Below are 12,728 nucleotides of genomic sequence, written 5' to 3' on the forward strand. Positions count from 1 at the left end.
AGTAGAGACAAAGTAAGCATTAGAGCCAGACTCAGATATAACACAAATTTTGGAATTATCAGACAACTTAAAGTAACTATGATGAATACGTTAAGGACTGTAATGGAAAAGGCAGACATTATGTAATATCAAACGGATAATGTAAGCGGAGAGAAGAAAGCTCTAAGAAAGAATCAAAAAGAAATGTTAGGAATCAAAGGCACTGTAACAGAAATGAAGAATGTCTCCAATGGGCTCATGGGCAGAATGGACCCGGCTGAGAAAAGAATCCATGAGCTTGAAGATAGGTAATAGAAACTTGCTGGATTAAAACGCAGTGAGAAGAAAGAGTGGGGGGAAAACATCACAGGACCTCCAAGAACTGTGGAACAATTTCAAAAGTTGTAATATATGTATAATTGAAATATCAGCAGAAGATGAAATACTGAAATGATAATGGCCAAAGAATTTTCCAAAATCAAACAAAACCGATGATAGAATATTGTGAAAGAAGTAGGAATCATGACGCCGATCTGTAATTTTTGCATAAAAAGCTGTCTTAATGGCTATAAGCAGGTTATGAAATTGTATGTGTATACACAGGTATACACATGTAATAAAGGATTTCTGGAAGAATCTTTACTAAAATATACCAGTCAGATTTGTTGTGGTTTTTACTTTCTTCCTTACGCTTTTCTAGACTTGTGTCTGTTTTCACAAAGAAAGTATCCTATACTATGGTAATCAGAATAAATGTTTCCCCTTTAAAAAAGATGTTTTCCCTTATGTTTTTAAAAATTTGTGTATTTATTTTAAAGAAAGAGAGAGCATGCGCATGAGTGGGGGAGGGGTGGAGGGAGAGAGAGAGAGTCTCCAGCAGACTCACTACTGAGCAGGGAGCCCGGCGGGGCTCCATCTCAGGACCCTGAGAGCAGGGCCTGAGCCGAAACCAAGCACCTGCCGCTTGACTGACGGAGCCACCCAGGCGCCCATTTTCCCTTTTAAATCATGAAGGTACAACTTCCCAAATTGAAGCCAGCGAGCATGCGGTGTCTGGCTTCCCCACCCAAGGCAGCCCCTGATGTCGTTGGGTGCCTTTCACCGAAACAATCTCTAAGCTAACAACCCAAGAGACATCTGAAGTCAAAGGAGCTGGCGGCCTGCAGTGCTCACAAGCACAAAACCCATGACCGCCCCGCGCAGCAAAGAAAGTCTGCCAGCCTCAGGAACTCAACATTCCCTCACCTCGGGCCCGCGGCACGACGGACTGGGTGCCCCGGGACAGCTGGCCAGCCAGATGCCATCGCCACTCCCATGGGAACCCACACAAAAGGGGACAATTTACACCAAATTTTAAACGCTTTCTGTGCTTATCTGGGGCCCTCACTTCCTCTGGGCATCTGGGGCAAAAGGTTGTTTCCTAGATGTCGGTGGAGGGTGTGACCGAGCCAGTTGGCCTCCCTGCGGGGTGCTGCAAGATGCCCCCCTGTGCGGTGTTCACCGGTCCCCCACCACTGCTGCTGGAGGTCATCGCGAGCACAGGACCGCCTGTGGCCCTGAGAGCTGGACACAGGCGGCTAGACGCTCCTGGCCCCTCCTCTGTCCTTGGAATGGGACTTCTGCTCCCCTCTCCCTCACCGAGAGCTGCTCCGAAGCCACTGCCTTGCGAGTGTGTCCTTGAGACCATCTGGATGGTCCAGCGACAGGTGGAAACTCTAAGGAAGAGTCCTGCTAACCTAGTTAGGGTCTCTGTATAAGCTTCGAAGACTGCGGCGGGTAGGGGTAGAGATGTGCTTGTCCTGTGGCTGCCCCGCAAGACAAGCCTCGGAAACTCTGGGGTTATTAGAGCCCCCCCCACCCCGACCCCCCCACTCCCCATCCCCGGCAGTCCGGAGCCGCCTGCCTCTTTCTTCCGAGCCTCTGTGCCAACCGACACCCCGCCCCACCAAGCTCCAAGCGCCCTTGTCGCTGTCCCCCTTAAGCCCCGCCACGCGCGGACGCACAGACTGCCGTCTGTCGCAGACGTGCACTGAGAGCAACTTGGATGGGGTCTCAAAACCATGGCTCGGAGCAGAAAAGAAACGACACGTTTACATAAGTTAAGAACGCATCCACTCCACACGACACACGTTTTGCAAGAATACACACCAACAAAAAGATACATATCACATACAGAAATAGTCACCGATGGAGATTGGGGGTGGGGTAGGCAGGAGTGACAAATGGGAATTCTAGAAATCGAAATAGAAGGAAAATAAAGCCTGACTCCTCAGGTCTCAACTTCTTGGCCTCCTCGGAGGCGCCGTTGTCCAGAGCCTTCCTAGCTATGTCATGCCCCTTCCTCTTCCCCGGAGAGCACCCTTTTCCCATAGTCCCCTTCTCTTCCTCGGAGACCCTCAATACCCACAGTCATTTCTTTATCCACTCACTTCATGCATATCCTCCTTTTCTCTCTCTTATTCACAGGCCTCATTTCTCAGTCTCTGACCTCTTCAACTATATCTCGAGCCTTCTCTGCCCCCGCCAAACCCTGCAGCCGCCACCACCCTCACACAGAGACGCCCCTCCTGAGAGAAACCGCTGGAGCAGAAAACTAACGAAACTCGTCCGGAAGGCCTTGACTTTGGCTGCCTTCTTTCTCTTTTCTCTCTCCCACCTTCTTTTCTTTTCTCTCCCCTTAGGGTGCTGCCCTAGTTGCTCTGGGGCTTGTCCAAAGTGAAGGCAGTAACCACTCCAGGACCCACCCTCCCCCCCCAGCTCCTCCCCTTCCACCCTAAACTCAAAGTCCATCTGGTCCGTGAGCAGTTGGAGCCCTTCCTCCGACCTGCTTCCCCGGGCACTGGCTCTCTCACTGGCAGGCATGACCCCAGCCTGGAGACACTCGCTGAGAGCTTGGCTCCTGCAGACGTCCTCTCCCAGGATCCCCAAGATGTGCCCTTCCTTGAGCCGTGAGTGGAAACCAGGAGCACATGGGTCAGCTGAGGGTTGGCCAGAGGGGCGGGGCTGATTTCAGGGCCTGTTGCCTGGGGTTCTGGGATTAGGCCTGCGTGGGGGCTTGGAGACAGGCCATCTGACACAACGGTCCTCACCCCGGCAGATCCATGCCCCCTGTCCATGCCCAGCATTCTGCGTTGGCCCCCCTCTTGCCCTGAAAGGAAACCCATGCATAATAAAACCCAACGATGCACAATTTCAAAATGAAAACAATATGGTATCTTAGCTGTAATATAAAGAAGAAATAGAAGGAAAGCCATTCAAAGTTAAGTGTTAACTGCAATAAATAGATATTCAAGGATGATGACTTTAGAAGGCATACAGCCTCCTCATGAATTCCCACCAAGCCCCCAGGAGGCAGGACCTTCACCTCAAGCCTTGACAAGGAAACAGACTCAGGAGGGCAGCCATTTCCCCAGAGACACTCAAGAGCAAGGACTAGACCCTGAGCCTCTTCTTCCACTCAGACTCTTTCTCCAGCAGGGACACGAAGTGTGAGAAGACCTGGGGTCACCAGCCATTGGTGGCTTCACAGAGTCTATCTTCGGCGCTTGTGATTTTCCCTGTATACAGAAGTGACAACTTCCTACCCTAAAGCCAGGTCTGTCTGACTCCAAGTCAGAATGATTCCACCAGGCCCTTCCTTCCCTACTTTTCCTCCAGCCTGTTTGGGCTTCTCTTTTCCCTCAGTCATGGGTCTTTTGTCAGAACATCATTTAACCCTGTCATTTTCTGAGAAGGAGCTAGAATTACACCCAGAGTCTTATGCTCAATAAGGAGGATATTACGCTGCAAGTACCAGCTGTCGACAAAGCAAGAGAGAATGCCCTCCCGCCCCCCTCCCCCTTTCCTAGCCCAGCCCCTGACGGTTGTGGTGCTGGTGGTAGTGGGTGAAGCTTGCAGGTGAAATCTTTTTGCTCAATTACTGGGGACTCCTAACATAGCTACACCAAGGAAACTACAGAGGAAAAGGACTCTTGCAAACTTAGGCCATGTAGACATGAATGCCATGCTCTCCCCGGCCTTTCAAGGACCACTGGGGCTTTATTTCTACTTTCTGACCTATTGTACCTAGAAATACGCTTGCTTGGGTTTGTTCATTCAAACACGCACTCGTTGACCACACCCTTCTTAAGAACCTGCTGTGTGTGAAATATACATTCGGTCAAAAGTATCTGGGTGCTTACTAGGGACCCATACGTAGACAGAGCCCTGGGGCACAAAAAGCCATGGTATTGTTTTGTATCCCAGTGGGAGAGACTGAGCACAAACAGACAAACAGACAAATATGTAGAAAACATCCAGTAGGGATACATGCCATAACAAAATCAAATTAGGGTGAGAAGATAGAAAATTAAAATGGGGGAGGAGGGAGGCGGGGTTGGGTTGAGATGGGGAGATCTCCAGGTGTTAAGTGTGGCCAGGTAGGAAAAAATAAATACGCCACCGTCCTTGTATAACACCTGCATACAGACTGATACACGTGTGGGTCAAGGATTCAGCCTTGCCTGTGTTTGACATGTACGGTCACTTGGGGCTAAATCTGTGCACAGAGTTACGGAAGCAGTTTGTTTCAATATAAAAGAATAGAGAAAATATCTCCGAGGCACCCTCTTCCTTACTAATTATAGTTGTTAAGTGTATATCATTTCTAGGGAGATGAGATGTGTGCTTAAAAGTACCATTTTCATATGTCTGTCTACCACAAGGAGGGGCACCTGGGAGGGTAGATGGATGGCAAATAATGCCCATTTCCAGCTGAGAAATTTCCCAAGAGTCCTGCAAAGCCTTTTCTAAGAAAAACGTGAAAATGAGCCCTAAAGGGAGGCCTCCCACCTGCTCTGCTCCGGGCAGTCCTTGCTGCCGTCTGCAGAACTGATTTAACCCCTGCCTAGGGTCAGGAGGGGAAGGCCTGCTCCCAAAAGTGCTAAGAGGAGGGATGGACCCGCCAACCTCGGGATCGGGCAGAGCTCTTGCCTGTGGACACCAGCAGCCGCCCTGCCTCACTAAGCAAAAGGCATCGATGGGAAAGATACGGAGAGGGAACCGAAAGAATCAGCGGGGAGGTGAGATGGTGGGCAGGAGGGGACATGAAGAGACATCAAGAGGGCCCGGCAAGGATAGAAATCCCTCCTGGCGGGAACAGGCTCTTAAGCATGTCATGGCTCTGATGAGGGCCTGAGGCCATTCCCTCCATGCGGGGCGTCTGCTCAAGATGTCACATCCTAAAGAGAGGACATCTTTGGAGGTCTCATGCCCATCCCTTGGCCTCACTGGTGGGAGGCAGGCCCCTGATGTGAGTATCCTGTCACTGAGAGCACGCAATTCAGAGAGACTGAGCGCCATAGCTCAATGCCAAGTGTCCCCTGTAACGTCCTGCAGACTGTGGAACAGTTTATGAAGGGAAAAGGATCCCCTCTTGGTTCTGGAAGCAGACAACATAACATTTCTCCCAAGCCAACCACTGCCCCTCAATTATTCAGACTTCAGCATAGTCTCAACTCACCTCCGTGAAAGGTGGCATCTCCAGACCTTAACCCTACCAAAGTCTCTCAAAACTACAAATGCCCCGTATGGAATCTGTCCCTCCCTTGGCCCTTAAGTGAATAAGATCTTTCTTTCTTAATTCATTGGCGATCCTAAGTAAATGAGATGTCTCAAGCGACAAGTTTTCTTAAAGTTACCTAATACGCTATGTAGAAATCAGGCATAGTTAGCATTTTAATAAATCACCTTTATGTTCTACAAACTATGTTCATTGTGTATTATTAAATAATTTGTACCTTTTTTTTATTTGAAAGGGTAAGGAAGATCTCGTTAAATACTCCCTCTGTACTGAAAACTGGTTATGAATGTTAGAAGACTCTTCATCATTGACGAGACAAGTTCCCCCCAGAATGTTCACATGCCCACAAAAATTGATTTCCCTCCCCTATTTTGCCCCAACAGATTTTCACTTTTTGATACTATAATTTTGGGGGAAAGAAAACCAAGTTAAGGTGACTTTGTTGTGGAACTCTGTGAGAATTAGGTAGCTGGAAAATTAAACCCAACTACCCATTTATAATTTGCATTTTTTTATACATATACAATGGCAGTGGTGTTCCCCAAAAAGAATTCCACCTTTAAATGTCTTGGGTTGTCCAGGTGAACTGGAGAGGAAATTGGTGAATTGGATGAAAATCATTAAGCGTCATCTGTGTTTAGCATCAGGCTAAAAGGGCAACATCATCAGGTCAGTTAAAACAATAATACAGAAGCCAAAAAAATGTCTATCCAGAAATAGACCTGGAATTCCATTTTGTGAACCCAGTTCAGTTATCCCTTCCCCCACCTCTCTTGGGTCTGTCTACCCCCCCCCAACACACACATACACATGCGTGTATATGCACACCCACAATCTCCAAGAACACAAAAGTTTATTAACCCTCAATTCTTGTGTACTGTCCTCAAAACAGAGGCTACTTTGAATAAAGAATGAAGACAATTGTCCAGACATTTAGATTTTACATTCCTTTCTAACAAATAATGAAAACCAAATAATGAAAAGACTTTTTGTTTCTTTCTGTCCATCAGTTATTATCATTACTATTAGTTTTGAGTTTGGGTTGTTTGGTGACAGGGGAGCTACGAAAGGCGGCAGACTTTGTGAGATGTTATCTAGCCTCTCTTCACTATTGACTAATTCCTTTCCCTCCTTGCTTCCTTCCTCCTTTCCTTCTTTCCTTCCTTCCTTCTCTCCCTCCTTCCTTCCCCTTCCCACTTTCCCTCCTTCTTTCCTTCCTTCCTTCCTTCCTTCCTTCCTTCCTTCCTTCCTTCCTTCCTTCCTTCCTTCCTTCCAACAGGATTTCATGTGTTTCATTTGGAGCCCTCACTCCACCATCACATTCCTATCAGTTTGGTGAACAGAGAACTGAATAAACCTGCCTTGACTGTTTGAAATTTGGGCTCTTCTTTATCAAATCCTTCTCCCCCACTCTGCCCCACCCCCAACCTACTTTCATAATCCCTATAGCTTTGGAGTCCGGAGAACGTACAGCCTTCTCCATGGGCAGCTCCAATTGTGCAGGCAGGAGAAAGGGAGTGAAGGAGTGAAGGGAATTTGAATTCTTGGAAACACTCAGAATATTTCTTTTTTTTCTGTTTCAAAAGCGTACCTAATGCAGAGAGACACAATGACAAGCTTTTCAAAAGGTGAAATTCTCAGAAAACTTAAGCTGTTATTTTTTTTCTCATTTCTATGCATGGATAGACTGGAGTCACTTGTTTTTAAAGTAAGAGCAAATTAATGACATTAGTGATGATTTAGAGCAGGAAAGGGAATGAGATCTCTTGGAAAGAAAACATATTCAGAGCTGTTACTTTCCAGCTTCATTTAAAAACACAATTGTTCATTGTGTCGCTCAGGACTGTGACTTCGTAGCCGCACAAAACACCAACATTTCATCTATGGATTCAAACCTTCTTGCTGAATAAGAGGCAGGGCTTTCTCAGCTCTCTCTACCTGTAAAATGATCCTGATACTGACCTTGCATCTTCAAAAGTAGCAGAGTTCTTTTCTAAAAGTACTGCCAAGGTCTCTAGACGTCTCCTCCGACTGTGATATTCTGTAACTGCACTGTCCCGCCCCACTGCTGTAGACAGGTCAAAACCTGTGCTGGAAAGGAGGGGTGAAGGTGGCCAGTGGGCGAGAAAAAGAGAAGTAGGCTGGGAGCCAGACCCTCGGAGCTTCAGTCTTGTTCTGCCGCTAACTAGCTTGGCGAACTTAAGCAAAGTAATGTACCACTTGGGTCTGGTTTCCCCCTCCATAAAGTGAGCGTTTGAACAACAACAACAACAAACATCGGAGGCCCCTTGTAGCTCCAAATATTAAGTGACTCCTCTGGCTCACCTTACCTCTGCTTTGCTGTGGTCTGGTCTTGTGTTGTCATGGTCTTTGTGTTGTGTTTTAGAGGAAGGTTTTGTCTTCCGGGTCTATTCGTGTGTATTTGTTATCATAGTACATTGCCTAGCACCTATCTTTCCTCATTCCCTAGAAGGATGGGGAACGGCCATTTGTTCATTGTTTACTGAAAGCCAACCTGGCATCGGGAAGTGGGATTGGCGCAAGGACTCGGGCACTATGCATCTCAAAGCTCAGAAAGCGCCTCTATGAACAAAGAAGATCTATCCCAGCAAAGCTCGGCAGCGGCAGAAGTTCGGTGGGCAGGAGAGAGGAATGGAGCCCCTTGGGCAGGGGGCGGGGGAGCCCGTGAGGGACCACAGTGGGAAAAATGAGGACATCTCCCAGTATCCTCCATGCTTTTGTTGACTAGATTTGAAAGAAACTCTTTTTTCCTCCCCAAAATTTGTTACTGAGATACTTCAGTTTTTAAATCCAAACTAAAGTTTGATTTGAATTATCTTTTTAAACTAAGGAGTAAATGAAATTGCCTACGGATCTTGATTCAGATTACATATGTATGCAGATCGTTTTTCAAACAGGGTTGTTTGATGTTCCATTGAGGACCCTAACTCACCTCACCGTTAGTAGGTGCTTTCCGGACATCTGTGACCAAGCTTGGTCTTCATACAAAACCCAGAATGCCTCCATGTGACTTCACACCTGAGGAATACCAGGTAAGAGTCAGCTGTCAGTTACTTGAGGAAAACCCAAGAAAGTGGTTCTTCTTGCAAGGGCTAAATTAATCATTTCCTCAAGAAGGACCCACAGATGGCTTTGCCTGCCACTGAGCCTCGCATCCTAGATATTCTAGCCTTTAAGTCTCCGGGAGTGTCTGAACCCTCTTACTCCACTCCATGCTGTTGCATGAATTGTTGTGCATGTGTAAGAGACAGAGCAGATACAGACCGAGAGTACAGGAAAGAGACTATTTGTATTTATCACAGGAATATAAATATAGATACACACACAAAGATGATATATCACGAATGTGGTACCACACATTTACTTTCTAAAATGTTGTTTTCACTCTCTCATACAGCAATGCATGATCTGACCTTCAGGAGTCCTTCCCTCCAAAATATAAAGTTACGATTTTGCTCTCAGACTAAGAAATATTGGGCTTCTCTTTCTCTCTCTCTCTCTCCCTCCCTTTTTCCCTCTCTCCCTCTCTTCCTTTCTATCCCCTTTATTCTACATAATACTCACAGATTAGAAATTGTACAGTCAATAGTCATGAGGGACCCATAAAGAAGAGAAGTATAGGAGGAAATCTGATAAAGACATGAACACCACCAGCACTTCATTTTCTTTTCATTCAAAAAACAAAAAAAAACTGCAGGAAAAAAGAGAAAGAAAGAAAGAAAGAAAGAAAGAAAGAAAGAAAGAAAGAAAGAAAGAAAGAAAGAAAGAAAGAAAGAAAGAGAAAGAAAGAAAAGGGAAGGGAAAGAAATAAAGGAGGGAAAGAAGGGAGGAAAGAGAGAGAGAAGAAAGAAGAAAGAAAGAAAGAAAGAAAGAAAGAAAGAAAGAAAGAAAGAAAGAAAGAAAGAAAGAAGAAAGAAAGAAAAAGAAAGAGGAAGGGAAAGAAAAGGCATTACCACAGACATTTACTTCGAAAGCCTTTTTATTTTTTCTACAGCTAACATGAATTCAAAGACAAGGCTTTCCACTGAGAGGTAGGAAATTTCAGCCTCCGTCTTCATATTCGATCTAGAAAGGGATCGAAGGGCCATATCAATAATTGCCTGTACTTGAGAGGAAGGAAGGACCTTGGGTGAGGAGGACATGGGGCAAATACGCCCAGTTGTGGGCACTGGACAGCAGCCCCATGCTCGGTCAGTAGAGAGGCAAGATTGCATTTGGACCTGCTGTCAATCTTTTAAGAAACATGGAGGTGTGTTGGGGCGCCTGGGTGGCTCAGTCGTTAATCGTCTGACTTCAGCTCAGGGCGTGATCCCAGGGTCCTGGGATCGAGCCCCACATCAGGCTCCTCCACTGGGAACCTGCTTCTCCCTCTCCCACTCCCCCTGCTGTGTTCCCTCTCTCGCTGGCTGTCTCTCTCTCTCTGTCAAATGAATAAATAAAATCTTACAAAAAAAAAAAAAGGAAGAAAGAAACATGAGGTGTGGAAAAGAGAGATCTTAAACCCTGAAATCTTGCCTATCTACAGTCCCTCGCCTATGAACGTGTCCTGGAGATTCACAATCAACACCTTCCTCCCACGTCTATGGTGTATTTTCCGAAGCCTTTGCTGCTTCACCAGGGTCACATGGAATGGCTGTTTGATTATGAGGGAAACAGATACCTGGATTTCTTTTCTGGGATTGTCACTGTCAGTGTCGGTCACTGCCACCCGTGAGTATCCTTAAAATTCCAGTGTTTTCACTCCAGAAGAATATATGGAGAACCAGGCTAATGCTCATGTTAGTGACTGAGAACTCTGGTTAAAAATTCTCTCCCCTTAGGCATATCCGGGTTTATGGCTGCCAGTTCCCTGCTATCTCCTGGGTAACAACATCTTCACACTGCACTTTTTGTTTTCCTGACAATGCAAGATGTATCATGCTCACGCCATGTGGCGTGTACCATGGGATTGGAGTGTGTGCTTGTCCCCACTAGAAGCAGTTTTCCAGACAGAGGCCATGCACTGAGGGAAAGGCAGAGCACATGGGGTGGCTGGGTGTCAGGTGTGAGACGATGAAATGAGAACTCCCTCCTAGCCTAAGGATCTTCTTCACCTCTGACCGGTGGATGGGGAAAGAAAGGATGTTAAGAGAGAGGTGTAAGCATAGCTGGAAATTTACATGAGAGATGCATGGAACCCTTAATCCTGGGATTCTCTGGACCCTTGGTCATCAACCCACCCACACAAATGCCCCGGGCAGGGTCCTCTGTGGTTCTTTTGTTTTTGATGCCACACTATCATTTTAATGCCTATTTGCTCCTCCCTCTAATCATCTGGCCAACAAAACTCCCATTAAGTGAGATCAAAATACAGCCACAAGCCGAAATCAATGGAATAAGTTTTGGTCCTTCTGTCAAAGCAGGAGCAAAGGGTCTTCCCCTCCAGCAGCTGCCAGGTGGTCAGAGCGAGTTTTAATTCCAGGGTCTAGCCTCACCTAGTCCTCCCAGAGCCTTCTCCTTCCTGCTCCTGTCTCCGGGAGGCACCAGTGCCATGCGAGGTCCTAAGGAGCGCGTAAAATAAAATTCGGAGGCAGTCTAAAACATGTGATAAGCACACATGAAAGAAGGAAGGAAAAAAAAGTAGAGAAAAATTTTAAACATTCTCATTAATAATGTTGGACAGTGTTGCTGTTAGTCGACCACTCACTGGCTTTCATGAACTTTGTTCTTCTCCTGATCTCCCTCCAACCCTGCAGCTTACCCTCTGACCCCCTGACTTGGGTGTCCCAGCCCTTTCCTTAGCCTTCTGCTCTTCTCTCTACAACCCCTTCATGCCTTATTATTTCCCCCATAGAATAGGCCCCATTCCTGGTCAGTGAGTGACATTTTCTGCAGCCTTTCCCAGCTCTGTTTCTTTCACCTTGACCCCTCACCCAGCTACTAATATATCTGTAATAAACCCAGAGTGGGCATTAGGATGCCCCACATGTCCCACAGTCTCCAGGACACCCCCACCCCACCCCATGATATTCCACCATCAGTTGAAATCCAACACTACGGAGGCCAAGCCCATCGTACCCTCCATTAGACTGTTTCTACTTACATATTCATTTATTCAACGTGCACACGTGAGCCTCCTGCTCCTGGAGGTCCTCTGCCAGGATCTGGGTAGCCGCTGACTGCATCTCTTGACTAATCCTGGGGTTTCCCCGGTGTTACAGGCAAGAATGGTGACGTCATCTTTGACTCGTCCCTGCCTTTCAGTCCCCTTAGCCAACCTGATACCGAGGTCTAGCTTTCCCTGTGCTGAAATGCCTCTCCCACCGGCCCCCCACTAATTCCCACCAACTCCAGTCTCCTAGGAGCTCTCCTCCTCCCACACCTAGAAAGTCACCTTGCCCTCCTGGCTGGCCTCACCATTACCAGTCTTCCCCCCTCCATCCTACCGTCATGTGGCTCATATGTTTATTTTATTGAACAATGTGTTTATCAATTACCTCTTCTGTTTAAGTTTATTGATACTCTGTAATTTTCTAAAGTGAGTCATGGAACCCTGATTGCAGGAGAGGTTAGTTGGTGAAGTGTCCCATGAAAAAATAAGTTTTAAAAACACTTTAAACTCTATCTCCCTCCTGGGGAGAAACAGTGAGTATTTGACTAGCAAAGGCACTGGCAAGTCCTGCAGTGAAGAAATCTGTTTGACCTGGTATTTCTCAAAATGACTTAATTATTATTTATTTATTTAACCACTGAACTGATGTGTGTTTGTGTGTGTGTGTGTGTGTGTGTGTGTGTGTGTGTGTGTGTGAACAGCTATTAATAACAAACAGAACTGGCATGTAACTTTAGCCATTGCTGTCCTTTAGATCAAGTTCAAACATCCTGGCCTATATCTTCAAGGCATTCCTAGTCAAGTCCTACATATCTACCCTTAGTTCTTACTATCCCTCAGCATGAGTCTTCTGATCCTTCACAGAATATGGTTTCAGAGTTACAAAATGTTCATCAACACTGACCACTATTAGGAATCAGATACTGGAATCTCCTTTGAAGGTAGAAGCGTTGCTCTTGTATACATGTGCATGATGGATCTAGAATTCTTTAGAAGAATAAATGAAAAGACACCCAGGCTTACATCTAGTCATCTCTAGTTTCCAAACTGTTCAAAGGGTATTTATAAGAAAACCTA

At 46.3% G+C, this 12,728-nt stretch overlaps 1 protein-coding gene across 4 annotated transcripts in view; it reads left to right on the forward strand.

Moving 5' to 3' along the window:
• The first annotated feature begins 2,764 nt into the window (after positions 1-2,764).
• AGXT2 (alanine--glyoxylate aminotransferase 2) overlaps positions 2,765-12,728 on the forward strand; it is a 32,431-nt gene continuing 22,467 nt past the window's right edge. For 2 of the 4 annotated variants that reach the window (XM_045787227.2, XM_087867943.1), the window contains exons 1-3: positions 2,765-2,927; positions 8,504-8,592; positions 10,086-10,270. In XM_045787227.2, the coding sequence (XP_045643183.2) occupies positions 2,840-2,927; positions 8,504-8,592; positions 10,086-10,270 (362 nt within the window). In that variant the 5' untranslated portion in view covers positions 2,765-2,839. Of the gene's footprint in view, positions 2,928-8,457; positions 8,593-10,085; positions 10,271-12,728 lie in introns of all 4 variants that reach the window. The other 2 variants (XM_045787228.2, XM_045787229.2) reach the window with 2 other exon arrangements.

The sequence above is a fragment of the Ursus americanus genome, chromosome 15, assembly GCF_024610735.1.
Source record: "Ursus americanus isolate L20-20 chromosome 15, mUrsAme1.1.p, whole genome shotgun sequence".
Lineage (NCBI taxonomy): Eukaryota > Metazoa > Chordata > Mammalia > Carnivora > Ursidae > Ursus > Ursus americanus.